Genomic DNA, 18,556 nt, shown 5'->3' on the forward strand with positions numbered 1-18,556 from the left:
TAACAGTAAGAAGGGGGACATGATAGAATGGTTGCTAAAAAAAGCAAAATCGTATCCAGCAAATGCCACCAAACCTGTTCTGTATGACATCATAAAGTCAAATAAAACCACACCTGTCTTTAAGGTTGATGAGTACCTTACAGAACATGGTCATTCCGTTTTGCGATTGCCACCTTATTATTGTGATTTAAACCCAGTAGAACTCATCTGGGGTATCATGAAATCGGATGTTGGCAGGCAAAATGTAACATTCTAACTTCGGGATGTACAGACAGTTGTTCAACAGTCAATAGACACCATCACGCAGGAAACATGGCAAAAGTGCATTGACAAAGTTGAGAATGAAATAGAAAGACATTATTGGGAACAAAGTGGACTGGATCATGCCACCATCAAGCCAGTCATCTTCAGGGTAGACTCAGACAACAGCGACACTGATTCAGACAACAACGTCTTCTGAAAGTGGAAACATCTCAAGTGGTAACCAGATATGGAGATGACCCCATGTTCACAACACACGCTTGTTGATTACCTGGCTGTTCTACCAGCAAGTGCCCCCTGTCATACAAAAAAGCGAAAGGTGACAAGAAAATGATGATCGTTTGTTAAACAACTTTTTTATTCGGGTGTCCCAAATTATGAGACACATCATCAGAGTTGGTCTGTTAATTTCATGTGGCTGTGCAAAATTTGGTTTTGTTGCAATTATTAGATTTTGTGTTAGTAAGCAATTCATCGGTCTCAACTGGAATCAAACGGACTGTATGTGAAGCTTGGCAATAAATACCATAATCATAGATACTCAATGCAATCAGTTAACCAGATCAGCTGACATATCAGCAAAGATGCCTTGTACATGATGTATTAGAAACTGTGTCACATGATAGGCAAGTGGATGATGATGATGATGATGATGATGATGATTAAAGATAATCTCAACACGTTTTTTGTGTGATGACCATAATTATTGACAGTCAAATATAAAGGACCCTCTCTGAGTCGATGGCATTTTGTCTGTTGATGTGACAGACAGTAGATTTGCTACTGCTGAACATAGACATATATACAAGATCAATAATGGGTAACATCTGTATGTTATATATAATTCTATCCGATATAGTAATATCCATTTTAATCACCCCCTTTCTTCATACATACATATATTCATGCATGCAAGGTCAGGTACATCAGAGGTAGATGTGTACAATATTATAATGTCCACATTATTTTACCTACACAACAAGTTACATACCATCCTCCCGGGAATGCTATTGAAGATTTTCTGTAGTAAACTTAAGTGTGTAAAGTATTTGTGCTTAACTAGTTATACTACATATATCAGATAGGTAGTTTGGTTTATATCTTAAGTCTTTGAAAGGCATTTAGAAGTGGAAAGCATGAGAAAAGCAAGATGTATGGATGTCAACTTCTTTATTGTTGATAACACGACATTTCGGAGCGTATGCTTGCTCCTTCACCATGCCAGTTCCAGAATAATCAAGCACCAGATCCAGCACCTATGCTCACAGAAAGCACACTTCAGACCCAGATCAACAGCACCAGACCCCAACTTAAACACATCCTCCAGCCCGATCTCTACCAAAAGACTGAATCCTTAGCAAACACCAGCCGCCTCCAACTCAACGAAAAAATATAAGCCACCCACATCAACAAGTTCAACTGCCTCCAACCACCCACTACACAACATGACCTGGATGCCAGCCCCAGATCCACCAACAAGACTGCAGTCAGCCTTAGCAGCAAGACCCTCACCCCAGCATAGACATCCCTCCTTGCTAAAGGTCTCAGGTACATCCCAGACAGCACAAAAACCAACACAAAAACCGACACAGATGCCTTCATCACCAGCATCAAGAGTGGACTGCAGCAACTGGCCCGAATGTCAACTTTTACCTCATCCCCTACCAGATTGTCCACAACATCAAGAAAGCCTCAAAACCACAGAACAACCTTACCAGAGATGAGAGATGTGCCATGGCTGAATTATAGGAGGACAACACCATCACCATAACTGAGACTAACAGAGGCTAAGCAGCTGTCATCATGGACACCCCAGAATTCCTTCATCTCATCAACTCTATGATACCTCCACCTACCTCACCATCCCCAAGGACCCAACTGCATGACAAGAACACCAACTCAAGAAGACCCTGAAAGAACTTCCCAACAACAGGGAGATCAATGATACCATGTACAACCACATGAATCCTATCAACTCCCAAGCCCTCTATGCCAGAACCACCATCAACATCCACCTGATGAAGGAGCAGGCACAAGCTCCAAAACATTGCGTTATCCACAATAAAAAATCTGGCTTTTCTTATGGTTTATATTTACCACACATTACATGACACATGTTTAAATAAATCTAAGAAAAATTATGTACTAAACAAGAATACATATGTACGCACTCCTAAGTAAGATAACTTCTTATAAACTGGAACAATGTACAGCAATGTAATACATATAGAGGTTATTTCACAAGCAACATATTATTGATACAAAATTATGTATTGCATGAGGATTTTGTATTGCACACTGATGAATGTGATAATATTTTTATTATCCATTTTATTCATGTACATTTGTGCAGTATAATACTTTAATCAAGTGTGGCATCTCTCCACTCTGACATCATGTTCAATTTTTTAATGACAATAAAGAAAGACACAAACTATGGTTGCTAAGCAAAATGATATGCACAAATGATATATAGTCTGGTTCATAATTATTGAGAATTTTTCTTCTTACTTTGAGCTATCCTAACACCTCAACTGATTCACTGATACTTAAAACTAAGTAATGGTATAAGGGAGGTAACTCATCTTGGCCTACTGAGTATAGTACAATTAGAGTTACCTCCCCTGAATTTGTAGCAGACGTCATTTTCCTCAGCACTGTCAACAATGTCTGCTGAAGATAGAAGAAGGTTGATTTTTGAGTTGTGTAATCAAGGAATTGATGATGTAAATACATTGGCAGAGAGAACAGGAACTCCTCTTTCTACTGTGTATAGGATTAGGAAGAATTTTAAAGAGGGAAAGGATTTTGGGCACCAGAAAGGAGCAGGGAGACCCAGAAAATTGGACTTCTCAGATCGCGTCCGGCTGGGAATTTTAGCGTCTAAAAAGCAAAGGGCAAGCATCTCCAACATCAGGTATGAAATGATAGAAAGGGGATCAACAGTTGTATCAAAATCTACAGTTAGAAGAAATTTGAGTGATCTTGGATGGGAGAAAAAGACTGGAATTCCTTCTCCTCTCATGAAACAAGAACATAAAGACAGGCGTGTTGAGTGGTGTTTGGCACATGAAAACTTTGACTGGGAAAATGTGATTTTTACTGATGAAAGCTCAATATGGGTATATCCCAATAATGTGAAAATATGGACAAAGTCTGCGTCAGCACCGTTGTATCGACGACCTAAATACAGCCCAAAGTTTCATGTATGGGGAGGGATATCCTTATTAGGAACGACCCCGCTGTGTGTGTTTGACGGAAATCTGACAAGTCAACGCTACACTAACATATTAGATAATTTTCTCCTTCCAAGTGCACATGTGTTTTATGGAAATGACTGGATTTTGCAGCAAGATAATGATCCTAAACACACCGCAAAACATGCCAAACAGTGGATTCAGGAGAAAAATGTGACTGCATTACCATTTCCTGCATATAGTCCTGACTTAAATCCCATTGAGAACATTTGGGGGATGATGAAGGAATGTGTGAATCAAAAGGGGTTCACAAAAATTGAAGACATGAAGAGAGAAGTGGTCCGATACTGGGACAGCATAACCCACGAGACACTAACCTCTCTGATAGGAAGTATGCCTACCCGTCTTAGACTGTGCCGTGAAGCTCAAGGAGACTTGATAAAATATTAAATTGTTACCTACACAACATGAAAAGGTCAGTTCACTTTCACAATACATTCAATTTTATCTGATTTGTTCTCGTTTAATAATATGAAATGCTTTAGCTATTCTCAATAATTTTGAACCATACTGTATATGACACTGATTACGTTTGGCCAGATGTGCAATAAACACTTTTATTCCTCCAATAGAGAGTAGAATGGAATAGAATCTAAGTAATGAGGTAAACGTTCAAACAGTATGTATGAATGTCAACTTACACAATTTGGTAAGCTGTGTTCTGATTTGTCATTTGGCAAGTTTAACTCACACGACCTTCTACTAGGGTTTGTTAGACTCAGTGTGGCAATGGAACAGGTACTACTGAGCAAGTTTACTAAGATTGAAGGGAATGTGAGATAAGTGAAGATATGGTTAAGGTAGCAAGAGAGACATGCATTTCAGATCAGGTAGAGTCTATTAACAACAGTCTGTCTGTAGCTCAGCCTCCTTGTCAGAGAGCAGTGCTGGAGGATAACAGGTTAGCAGCCTGCACACCAGGTCCATATCAGTCTTACCGTCTAGTTTCACACTCAGCTCCGCTGGGCTCTTGTTGATAATATCACACCAGAGTTGGTCTCTGCAGCCAGCACTGGCTTCACGTGATGGTACAGTCAGGAGATCTCCGCAGCCAGCACTGGCTTCACGTGATGGTACAGTCAGGAGGTCTCTGCAGCCAGCACTGGCTTCACAGGATGGTACAGTCAGGAGGTCTCTGCAGCCATCACTGGCTTCACAGGATGGTACAGTGAGGAGATCTCCGCAGTTCATTCTGTATTTTTCACAGGGTCCACACACATTTATCACACACACATTTATCACAGGGTCCACACACATTCATCACAGGGTCCATACACATTTATCACAGGGTCCATACACACACCAAGGTCGCCAGAGATCACACATTTGCACAGTAAAGAGGCATTGTTGTCTTGAGATGGGTATCTTTTGGCAAGTAGCCAAGTTGGATATGGCACTGTTGACAGATGTGAGGTCCTGAACTGTCTGAGATCTGGATCTGATGCCATCTGATGAGGACTTCTCATATTCCAGGACAGAGTTTAATAATGAAGATACCATAGAAGATGAAAAAAAACTGCATCGGTTTGTATTCTTCAAGAACATGCACTATATCTAAAAAAATACAAACTAGCTAGACAACAGAGACAACAGGCAACACAATCTTAAGGGTGACTGTGCTGTTATGAAAGTGGAGCAAGGTAGATTGAGTGGTGGAGCTAGGGCAAACTTAGTAAATTAAAATACAAATTATAATATACACCTAAATCTTTGAAGGGCATTTAGAAGTGGAAAGCATCAGAAAGCCCGATTTGTGGACATCAACATCTTTGTTGTGGATAACATAACATTTCAGAGCATATGCTTGCTCCTTCATCAGGTGAGATCTGACGAAGGAGCAAGCATACGCTCCGAAATGTTGTGTTATCCACAATAAAGATGTTGATGTCCACAAATCGGGCTTTCTCATGTACACCTACATTTGCATGAATACCACAAATGGCCCTTCTGTCTTTGAATGCAAATAATTTTCTAGTTAGAACACAAGCATCCAATATTGGTGGGTGATGTCAGTGTATGAAGGCACACTAACTTGGTTGTTTTGAGGCAACAGAGTAGGCTTGTGGTTAAGGTGTTGACTTCTCACACTGAAGGCCTCTGTTTGATCTTCTCATGGGTACAAGGTGTGAAGACGACAATTGAAAAGCAAAGAAAACATCAGATGTCACTTCAACGACCAGGAGTCCTTATGTGTGCAGTGAGACTTACAAGATTTTCTGTCTAAACTGTGTGAAGAAAACAGGAATTCCACCCCTCATGCAAGATGTACAGTCAGAAAGTGACCTTTTGTTCCAGCAGTACTGTGAGCTTTGTGCCTGTAGTACTGTGTGTTGTGTGGTGCTGTGAGCTTTGTGCCTGTAGTACTGTGTGTTGTGTGGTGCTGTGAGCTTTGTGCCTGTAGTACTGTGTGTTGTGTGGTGCAGTGAGCTTTGTGCCTGTAGTACTGTGTGTTGTGTGGTGCTGTGAGCTTTGTGCCTGTAGTACTGTGTGTTGTGTGGTGCTGTGAGCTTTGTGCCTGTAGTACTGTGTGTTGTGTACCTGTGGTGCTGTGTGTTTTGTACCTGTAGTGCTGTGAGTTTTGTACCTGTGCTACTGTGTGTTTTGTACCTGTGGTGCTGTGAGTTTTGTACCTGTGGTGCTGTGTATTTTGCACCTGTGGTGCTGTGAGTTTTGTACCTGTGCTACTGTGTGTTTTGTACCTGTGGTGCTGTGAGTTTTGTACCTGTACCGGTTGTACTGTCTGCTTTTGTACCTGGGGTACTGTGTTAGCGTTTGTACCTGTGGTACTGTGAGTTTTATTGCCTGTGGTAGTACTGTGAGCTTTTGTACCTGTGATACTGTGTGAGATTTGTACCGATACCTGTTGTACTGTCTGCTTTTGTACCTGTGGTACTGTGTTAGCATTTGTACCTGTGATACTGTGTGAGCTTTTGTACCCGCGGTACTGTGAGATTTGTACCGATACCTGTTGTACTGTCTGCTTTTGTACCTGTGGTACTGTGTTAGCATTTGTACCTGTGGTACTGTGTGAGCTTTTGTACCTGCGGTACTGTGAAATTTGTACCTATACCTGTTGTACAGTCTGCTTTTGTACCTGGGGTACTGTGTGTGCTTTTGTGCCTGTGGTACTGTGAGAACTGTACCTATACCTGTGGTACTGTCTGCTTTTGTTCCTGGGGTACTGTGTTAGCGTTTGTACCTGTGGTACTGTGAGTTTTATTACCTGTGGTACTCTGAGTGTTTGTACTTGTGGTACCATGAGCTTTTGTACCTGTGGTACTCTGTGAGCTTTTGTACCTGTGGTACTGTGAGATTTGTCCCTTTACCTGTTGTACAGTCTGCTTTTGTACCTGGGGTACTGCGTAAGCATTTGTACCTGTGGTACTGTGAGTTTTATTGCCTGTGGTACTGTGAGCTTTTGTGCTTGTGTTCCTGTGAGTGTTTGTGTCCATGGTACTGTGTGAGCTTTTTTTCATGGTGCTGTGAGCATTTTCTGGATGACAACAAAGTTCGTGAGTTATTTAATGGGTCCGTGACAACTGAAAAACTGTATTACTCTGGCAGTCATGGTAGTGTTCAGGAAGTCCAGCTCTCAAAGTTACCAACTTACATGTTTACGTTATGTTTACAGATTTATTACACTATTGTGTTACGTTTTTTATGTAAAATAGTTATTTATCATGCACAAAGACTTGAAATTAGACCTTTGTTTATCTCTAAGAATAAAGAAATGTTGATCTTTTCATGTGAAATACTCATGTTGAAAATGTAACTAAATTTATGCAGTAATGCTGCAAATATAGGTATCGTGATATGTATCAAACCGTGCCATGGGTATCGTGATATGCATCAAATTGTGCCATGGGTATCGTGATATGTATCAAACCCTGCCATGGGTATCGTGATATGTATCAAACCGTGCCATGGGTATCGTGATATGTGTGAAACTGTGACATGGGTATCGTGATTTGTACCAACTTGTGACATGGGTATCGTGATATGTATCAAACCGTGCCATGGGTATCGTGATATGTGTGAAACTGTGACATGGGTATCGTGATATGCATCAAATTGTGCCATGGGTATCGTGATATGTATCAAATTGTGACATGGGTATCGTGATATGTATCAAACCGTGCCATGGGTATCGTGATATGTGTGAAACCGTGCCATGGGTATCGTGACATGTGTGAAACCGTGACATGGGTATCGTGATATGTATCAAATTGTGACATGGGTATCGTGATATGCATCAAATTGTGACATGGGTATCGTGATATGTATCAAATTGTGACATGGGTATCGTGATATGTATCAAATTGTGACATGGGTATCGTGATCTACATCAAACCGTGCCATGGGTATCGTGATATGTATCAGATTGTGACATGGGTATCGTGATATGCATCAAATTGTGACATGGGTATCGTGATATGTATCAAACCGTGCCATGGGTATCATGATATATATCAAATTGTGACATGGGTATCGTGATATGTATCAAACCGTGCCATGGGTATCGTGATATGTATCAAATTGTGACATGGGTATCGTGATATGTATCAAATTGTGACATGGGTATCGTGATATGTGTGAAACTGTGACATGGGTATCGTGATATGTATCAAACTGTGCCATGGGTATCGTGATATGTGTGAAACTGTGACATGGGTATCGTGATATGTGTGAAACTGTGACATGGGTATCGTGATATGTGTGAAACTGTGACATGGGTATCGTGATATGTATCAAACCGTGCCATGGGTCTCATGATATATATCAAATTGTGACATGGGTATCGTGATATGTATCAAACCGTGCCATGGCTATCGTGATATGTGTGAAACCGTGCCATGGGTATCGTGATATGTGTGAAACTGTGACATGGGTATCGTAATATGCATCAAATTGTGACATGGGCATCGTGATCTACATCAAACCGTGACATGGGTATCGTGATATGTATCAAACTGTGACATGGGTATCGTGATATGTATCAAATTGTGACATGGGTATCGTGATATGTATCAATCCGTGCCATGGGTATCGTGATATGTGTGAAACTGTGCCATGGGTATCGTGATATGTATCAAATTGTGACATGGGTATCGTGATATGTATCAAACCGTGCCATGGGTATCGTGATATGTATCAAATTGTGACATGGGTATCGTGATCTACATCAAACTGTGACATGGGTATCGTGATCTACATCAAACTGTGCCATGGATATCGTGATCTACATCAAACCGTGCCATGGGTATCATGATCTACATCAAACCGTGCCATGGGTATCGTGATCTACATCAAATTGTGACATGGGTATCGTGATCTACATCAAATTGTGACATGGGTATCGTGATCTACATCAAATTGTGACATGGGTATTGTTATGTACATCAAATTGTGACATGGGTATCATGATCTACATCAAACTGTGACATGGGTATCGTGATGTACATCAAACCATGCCATGGGTATCGTGATCTACATAAAACCGTGCCATGGGTATCGTGATCTACATCAAATTGTGACATGGGTAGTGTGATCTACATCAAATTGTGACATGGGTATCGTGATGTACATCAAACCGTGCCATGGGTCTCATGATATATATCAAATTGTGACATGGGTATCGTGATATGTATCAAACCGTGCCATGGCTATCGTGATATGTGTGAAACCGTGCCATGGGTATCGTGATATGTGTGAAATTGTGACATGGGTATCGTAATATGCATCAAATTGTGACATGGGCATCGTGATCTACATCAAACCGTGACATGGGTATCGTGATATGTATCAAACTTTGACATGGGTATCGTGATATGTATCAAATTGTGACATGGGTATCGTGATATGTATCAATCCGTGCCATGGGTATCGTGATATGTGTGAAACTGTGACATGGGTATCGTGATATGTATCAAACCGTGCCATGGGTATCGTGATATGTATCAAATTGTGACATGAGTATCGTGATATGTATCAAATTGTGACATGGGTATCGTGATCTACATCAAACTGTGACATGGGTATCGTGATCTACATCAAACTGTGCCATGGATATCGTGATCTACATCAAACCGTGCCATGGGTATCATGATCTACATCAAACCGTGCCATGGGTATCGTGATCTACATCAAATTGTGACATGGGTATCGTGATCTACATCAAATTGTGACATGGGTATTGTTATGTACATCAAATTGTGACATGGGTATCGTGATCTACATCAAACTGTGACATGGGTATCGTGATGTACATCAAACCATGCCATGGGTATCGTGATCTACATAAAACCGTGCCATGGGTATCGTGATCTACATCAAATTGTGACATGGGTAGTGTGATCTACATCAAATTGTGACATGGGTATCGTGATGTACATCAAATTGTGACATGGGTATCGTGATGTACATCTAATTGTGACATGGGTATCGTGATGTACATCGAATTGTGCCATGGGTATCGTGATGTACATCAAACTGTGACATGGGTATCGTGATCTACATCAAATTGTGACATGGGTATCGTGATCTACATCAAACTGTGCCATGGGTATCGTGATGTACATCGAATTGTGACATGGGTATCGTGATCTACATCAAACCGTGACATGGGTATCGTGATCTACATCAAACCGTGCCATGGGTATCATGATCTACATCAAACCGTGCCATGGGTATCGTGATCTACATCAAATTGTGACATGGGTATCGTGATGTACATCAAATTGTGACATGGGTATCGTGATGTACATCGAATTGTGACATGGGTATCGTGATGTACATCAAACTGTGACATGGGTATCGTGATGTACATGAAATTTTGACATGGATATCGTGATGTACATCGAATTGTGACATGGGTATCGTGATCTACATCAAACTGTGACAAGGGTATCGTGATCTACATCAAATTGTGACATGGGTATCGTGATGTACATCAAGCTGTGCCATGGGTATCGTGATGTACATCGAACTGTGACATGGGTATCGTGATGTACATCAAATTGTGACATGGGTATCGTGATGTACATCAAATTGTGACATGGGTATCGTGATCTACATCAAACCGTGCCATGGGTATCATGATCTACATCAAACCGTGCCATGGGTATCGTGATCTACATCAAACCGTGACATGGGTATCATGATCTACATCAAATTGTGACATGGGTATCGTGATCTACATCAAATTGTGACATGGGTATCGTGATCTACATCAAATTGTGACATGGGTATCGTGATGTACATCGAATTGTGACATGGGTATCGTGATCTACATCAAACTGTGACATGGGTATCGTGATGTACATCGAATTGTGACATGGGTATCGTGATGTACATCGAATGGTGACATGGGTATCGTGATCTACATCAAACTGTGACATGGGTATCGTGATCTATATCAAACTGTGACATGGGTATTGTGATGTACACGGATTCATGAAACTTATGTATTGTGACAAACCTATTGTTTATGAGAATCAGATTTGTCCAAAGTGGCTTCACCAACTTTATGTGTATAATTCTCTTTGGTACAAGTGTTAATTGTGTGTTGTAGACTCACACTTGTCTAATGTGTCTAGTGAACAACATGTTGTTGTTGCAGGTCCATCGCATATACAAGCTGACACCGTGTCTGTCAACAAGCACCTGTTGGATGACGTTGTTCAACACTGCCAACAGCTGATATGAAGAAAGTGGTTTTCGTCAACGCCTTTTCTCTTTTACCTGTGTGAAGCAAAGGTAACAGAATGATGAAGATACCAAGCCTGGCGTCGCTGAAACACAACATACAATGGTTGCTTTTAACTTGTCTCTTTACCATTCATGGTGCCAGTGAAGTGGACCCTGTTACTCCAAGACTGCCAGGAAATGACTCAGCTCTTGGATCCTTGCAGGAATTTACTAATGATGGTTACCCATCTAATTCTCAAGGAACTGGAGATACCAACAAAACTGGGAATGTTGGTGTACTTGATAATTTATTTTTACCTGTCACCATGGAAACAACTAATAAGAATCATGTGAATAATAGAAAACAAGATGAAAGACAAGAGCAGAGCAGCACCGTATCCCCAGATGACATCTCTGCATCGAAGACATATGATGTTCTCTCCTGGCTTCCAAAACCTGTAGACAAGAGGTCAACAGTAAATCTGACTATTCTGCCAATCTTAGCCATGCTGGCCTTCCTGGTTGGCCTGTGTCTTAAGGGATGTACCTGGTTCCGAGAGAGCTTGAAAGAGAATGACAGAGATTCTATGGATGATGACCGAAGTTTTATCATTTTACGAGAAGGTGATAAAGAGTACCGTGATGTTGACTTTCGTTCCAACCTGTCCACACCTTATGACACCTACAGTTCATATATGTCATTCTTGAAAAGAAATAACGACACAGTGACCTCATTTCGGTCCTTCCAGAACCAAGTGTGTCAGCCATATGACACAGTGACATCATACAGGTCACTACTTCTACAGCGTCTGGACAGCCACAATAACGACAGCGTCAACTCACATCGCGCTTTAATACAGCGAATGTCACAGATGAAGGACGTGGAGATCCAAGTGGAGCTCTTTGATCAGAAAAATAAAGATACTGATCAGAAAAGCACCGCTCGGAGCTTACGGACAAGTCATCGTTCCAGGAGCACAAGCCCAAAGCTCAAACGTAAGTTCAGTCATGGAGAAGGTGTATTAGAAGACTTGGTGGAAACCACAGATTGTGGTCAGAAATTGGATTATAATGAGAATGGTGATTTGTTAAATGTACCTAAAGTTGCCATGGTGAATGGGTTAAGGCACCACCACAACAACCCCAGCAGACATACTCCCAATATGAGTCCATCAGGACACAGGATTGAAAGGAGCCCTATTCTTCACCATGACAGGAGTCCTGTAAGACATGGTAACAAGGTGACCCCCAGATCACCCAATGTGCCTCGATTTAAAGTTTCATTTGTGACTGATGATGAGGATAACCTTCAGGACCATGCTGACAGTGTTAGCAGCGTGCATCAGGAAGACGGCAGGTCCCACAACCATCACACTGCATCTGGAATAGCCATGTTGTGATTTCCGAGACACGGGTCGTTCCACCATGTTGTCAGGTCACTGCTGACATTGTTTAACAAGGAGTGTCTGTCAACTGTTGGATATCTTACTGTTCAGCCTTTCATGTTTGAAGTTAGGGCTTGATCTGATTTGCGTTGATATCTGATGAAAAATTTGGTTCTTCATTTCAAGGTGAACTTACTAAGAGTGTCAGCCCTTCACCTCAGACCTTGATGGGCATACTTCATACAGGTTTAAGGACACTCATAATGAAAGTATTATCTGAAAACCTTTAAGAAAAACATTTAATTCCACTTGAAGAAAGCTTGTTGATCCGTGTATTTCTTTTATTTTGAGAGGTGATTAGGTAGCTTAGTGATTAAAGGGTTTGCTCGTCACGCTGAAGTCCTGGGTTCAATTCCACCCATGGGTACAATGAGTGAAGCCCATTTCTGGTGTCCCCCACCATGATATTGCGGGAATATCGCCAAAAACAGCACAAATCTAACCTCACTCACTCTTTTATTATGATGTGTCGGCCAGACAGACAGATAGTCTATTGGTCTACTGATGATGACAGCAAGAGAATGTGGCCAAGTAATGTGAATGTAGCATAATGATGGGGTGATCGTCCCTAGTAGCTCCAGCTGTCAGTGTCTCCAGTGATTCGTGTCAGATTGTACTACCATGTCCTTGTCCCAGATTTTCTCAGGACTGATATTTTCTGGTTTGTTGCTTTTTCTAACAAACTAAAAAGTGTGTTACTCATTGTTGATGTACATATATTAATACACTAGTAACAGTGTGTGAATAACCTTATTCCATTTTAGTCAGAAGTAAACCTGTCTCACTCACTCACTGACAAACAAACTCACTCACTCACTCACTCACTCACTCACTCTGTCCTAACCATTGTGGCATCACCCTCTGCCCATTCCTGGATCTGTGTGATGTCTCAAAAGAATTACATTTGACCTCTTTCCAGATGGCATTTTGTGTTTATGGGTTTGGCAGTGGGAAGCAATGCCAGTGGAGTCAACCCTGAAAGTACTAGACTACCCTGTGTTTAAATACTAGTATATCCCTTAACTAAGAAGAATTCAGATGATGCTCATGAGAGCTACAGAGTTTAGGTTTCCCTTGGAAATACTCATTTTGTAGCAGTACAACAGTTTCCGGTTAGATCTCAGCTGATGTGTATTAAAACTGTCATACTCAGTACTGAAATGAAGGAAGCTTTTCTGTTTGAAGATGAGCATCAGACATCGGTGCTTTTATCAGACATGGCTGGTAATCTACAGTGTACATCTGACTATGTGCATTTTGCCTTGACAGTGCAGAGTTACTGACCTTAGTTGCACCAGGATCAGTGTGCAAACTAGTTTCCACATTTTGCTGGCTAATCGGGATAGCTATGCCTGAAAGCTACTAACCCACAAATAATTCATTTTCCCAAAATTTGAATGTAGACACGAGTTTCATCATGAAGCTACTAAGATGATAGTCTTTCATGATTTGAAAGTGTGTCATAAGATAGGTCGGAGAGAGTGATATTTTCACAAGATGACCCATGAAAATGCACTAGCTAGTGAGGCCAGTTACTATGGAGATTAACAGGTCCATGTCTATTGGTGAAAGGAGCAAGCCAGTGGCTATGTGACATTCTGAGGACCCTTTTTTTGTACAGCAATCATTCCTTCTGGCTTACCCACCGCATCAGCAGATACACTGTGATAGCATCCCAATATTCACGACATTCATGGCAATATTTTATTGGCTAGAGAGTGTGAGTGAGTTAACACCACATTGTGCAGTTTTTCAGTTAAAGTGCCTGGAGTCACCTTCATCATGTTTATGTTGGGGAATAGTTTTGAGTGATAATAGACTGAAATGTATAATACAATGATGCTTAACAAGCACACACACTCACACATTCACACATTCACACACACACACACACACACACACACACACACACACACACACACACACACACACACACACACACACATGTGTCTCCCAGGGTCACCCATGGTTCATGTACCTAGCCAGCCCAGTTTTGTCAATTTTTTTCTCAAGGATGGCAGTGAATTGCAGATGTGCCAAAGTCAACTGGTTGACGTACATTGCGCTCCAAGTGAAAACTGTTTGAACGGAGCCTAGAGTTTGAAAAGAAAATCTATGACAGAAAAAAAACAATAAAAATTTCTTTTACATTCATCATATTAATCCTTTTCTTTTCAGTTACAAAATGTATTCTTCGCATTAAGAAGATCATTGTTTTTTGCATTATTGGGTGGGGGGCATTGACTTTGTATATGAAATGTGAGGGCGGGGGATGGCAGTTACTTTGTACATACACGTATACACGCTCTTTCATAGAAGCTCCATAAACTGTCAGCGGTTTCCGATGCTTATGTGTTTACAACCGTCAAGTACAGTCGCAGTTCACTTTTACTTACACATGGGTATAATGTGTGGAACGTATTCCTGGTGTCCCCAGTAGCGATATTGCTGGAGTATTGCTAGCAGCGTCGTTAAACTTGATCTCGTCATTATATGGTTTGACAAATGCCGATGTGACGTGAAACTAACTTCACTAACTCAATATGCTGTTTCCGTGTAGTCAAAGAAGATTCCACATTGGCTTACTAACAAAGGAACAACTTCAGACAGAAACCATATTTCTGTTTAATTCCAACTGCAGTGAACAATATTTAAGCACTCGAAAAATTACAGCAGTGATAAAGATATGGAACACCTCTGACGTAAGTGTAAAATGATATTCAAATGAAATGAATACCCTGAACAAAATATTAATGACTCTTGAAATATTGGACTAAAACATTCACACTGGAGTGAGTGAGTTTAGTTTTACACCGCACTCAGCAATATTCCAGCTATATGGCGGCGGTCTGTAAATAATCGAGTCTGGACCAGACAATCCAGTGATCAACAACATGAGCATCGATCTGCGCTACTGGGAACCGATGACATGCGTCAACCAAGTCAGAGAGCCAAACCACCCAATCCCGTTAGTCGCCTCTTACGACAAGCACAGTCACCTTTTATGGCAATATTCACACTGGAGTGAAATGTAAGCACAATGTTTAAATTCAAAGTTAATTAGTTATACACAAATATATTGCTTTGAAACCCGATGGTATTTTTAATTATACTTACTTCTAATATTTATAACTTCTTAAGGGGCGATAGGATAGCTTGGACTATTGCTTGAAGCGGTGTAAAACCACACTCACTTCACACGCATCTTTCCTTCCTTCCTCAGTGGCTGCACGAGTCTGTTCGGTAATTACGGAGAAGAGTCGTGGTGAATGGGGCGAGTGGTTACAAAGCATATTTTAAGCCTGCTTGCCTCAATATTTGTTCCTCGTACAAGAATAGTTGTCTCCCTTAACGCATAGCCTCCCGACCAGAATAAGAGTGAGTGAGTTTTTGCGCCGTTTTTCCCTCAAAATATCCCGAAAATACCTCGGCGGAGACACCAGAAATGGGATTCACACCTAGTACCCATGTGTGTAAATTGCTCTGCAGTGGGACAAGTACCATCAAATGGTAAGGGTAGCAATAACACCCATGCGTGGTTCACAACAAGCGATATTCCATGAGCAATTCGTCGCATTGTATGCACCACGCATCGATGTGCGCATGCTGTCAATGCATAAATCCGTACAAAACCAAGAGGGAGATATTCAACATCTAAACACTAAACACTGCAAAGCCTGCCCGAAAGCAAGACCGATTGCACTGATCTTCGGCAAGACTTGTTTTTACCTTTGTTTATATTTCCCCCTTTGCATACCCAAATGCTATACTATCTTAGAATGAGTGAGTGAGTGAGTTTAGTTTTACGCCGCTCTCAGGAATATTCCAGCTATATGGCGGCGTCCTGTAAATAATCAAGTCTGGACCAGACAATCCAGGGATCATCTCAGAAAGACCCGAGAACATTCGGCTTAGAATTAGTCTTTATTGCACCTCGTGCTTATCGTAAGAGGAGACTAACGGGGCCAGGGTCCCTGGCTCGGCTGCACACATGCCTATCCTACTGTCCCACAGTTTGACGCTTATGCTGTTGATCACATGATTGTCTGGCTTTTATATCACTGTGCAAGGAGAACTGCTAATGCCACTGTCGATGGGCAGATCAGTGAACGTGTTGACAGTTGTGTTACGTGAGGTCTTACTAAAACCCAGACACACATGCATGTGGTTGAAGGCTGTCGACCACCAGCTTGGTGTCAGGTGTCAAATGTGTGGCTGACGGATGTCACTGTGACGGACACCAAAGACGTTTGGAACCCGACATTGTGCTGACTCAGTACCTCACATGCCCATGAATCTGCCTGATTAATTAACTGTTTGCTTTTTTGACGTTTGACGACACCCCTCTGTCCGTTCATCAGCTCCCATGGAGCTTGCTCGGTCATTGCATACCTGGATATTTTTCAGTACATACACACAAGCAACTCGCGCACTCACAAGTACACGTCACTCGTACACACATACTCGGGGTGGGTACTACGTACAACCATCTATCCATTAATGGTTATTATATAAAGTATATAACGCATGATGAAACGTACATGATGTAATTTTTTATATTTTATATTAGTTTAAGAGTTTGATTCTTTGGAATACACAGGTTTAGGAACATTCCCTAAGGAAATTTGTGCAACAGACGTTTATTAATTTTTTTTATTAAGCTTTGTTTCTCAACAGTATCCTCCAGAGTCATAAATACAGTAAGATTTTCAAATCGGTTTTCTAATTGACGAGACACAAACAAGCATGTCCGTTACTCCATATTAATTAGTTCATTGTGCTGATTTAATAAACAGTAATATGTCCCATCAAGAAGTGAATGAACTAACGTTTGGTAATAGCAAAATGAAAGGTGTTTAATTTGCTCATGGTTCTGTCCCACTGTTAAATAATAAGAAATCTGTCACTGGATATTTACAATTTTAGATAATTCATCCAACATCTTTTACGGGTTTAAAATTCCAGTTCAATTTCCAGTTGAAAATGATAATTAAATACCTAAGAATTCTGCTGGATTCGAATGATACGTTTGCCAAAAGGACAACATATCTGAAATACACAGACTAAAAAGGAAATATATGGCGGTACAGCGACAACGCCGTACGGTAACACCATATGACGATACAGCGACTACGCAATATGGTGACGCTATATGGTGATGCAGTGACATTGCAGTATGGTGACGCTATATGGTGATGCAGTGACACTGCAATATGGTGACGCTATATGGTGATACAGCGACATTGCAATATGGTGACGCTATATGACGATACAGCGACAACGCAATATGGTGACACTATATGGTGATGCAGTGACACTGCAATATGGTGACGCTATATGGTGATACAGCGACATTGCAATATGGTGACGCTATATGACGATACAGCGACAACGCAATATGGTGACACTATATGGTGATGCAGTGACATTGCAGTATGGTGACGCTATATGGTGATGCAGTGACACTGCAATATGGTGACGCTATATGGTGATACAGCGACATTGCAATATGGTGACGCTATATGGCGATACAGCGACATTGCAATATGGTGACACTATATGGTGATACAGTGACATTGCAGTGTGGTGACGCTATATGGCGATACAGCGATATTGCAATATAGTGACACTATATGGCGATACAGTGACATTGCAATATGGTGACGCTATATGGTGATGCAGCGACATTGCAATGCGGTGACACTATGTGGCGATACAGTGACAATGCCATATGGTGACACTATATGGTGATGCAGCTACATTGCAATATGGTGACGCTATATGGTGATGCAGTGACAACGCAATATGGTGACGATATATGGCGATACAGCGACAACGCAATATGGTGACGCTATATGGCGATGCAGCGACATTGGAATGCGGTGACGCTATATGGCGATACAGCGA

The 18,556-nt window shown here is 41.2% G+C and overlaps 1 protein-coding gene across 3 annotated transcripts in view; it reads left to right on the forward strand.

Moving 5' to 3' along the window:
* LOC137257492 (uncharacterized) overlaps positions 1-14,803 on the forward strand; it is a 38,901-nt gene extending 24,098 nt beyond the window's left edge. For all 3 annotated transcript variants that reach the window (XM_067794830.1, XM_067794824.1, XM_067794837.1), the window contains exon 2: positions 11,137-14,803. In XM_067794830.1, the coding sequence (XP_067650931.1) occupies positions 11,282-12,604 (1,323 nt within the window). In that variant the 5' untranslated portion in view covers positions 11,137-11,281 and the 3' untranslated portion in view covers positions 12,605-14,803. The remainder of the gene's footprint in view (positions 1-11,136) is intronic.
* The last annotated feature ends 3,753 nt before the right edge of the window (positions 14,804-18,556 follow it).

This window comes from Haliotis asinina, chromosome 1 (assembly GCF_037392515.1).
Source record: "Haliotis asinina isolate JCU_RB_2024 chromosome 1, JCU_Hal_asi_v2, whole genome shotgun sequence".
Taxonomy (NCBI): Eukaryota; Metazoa; Mollusca; class Gastropoda; order Lepetellida; family Haliotidae; genus Haliotis; species Haliotis asinina.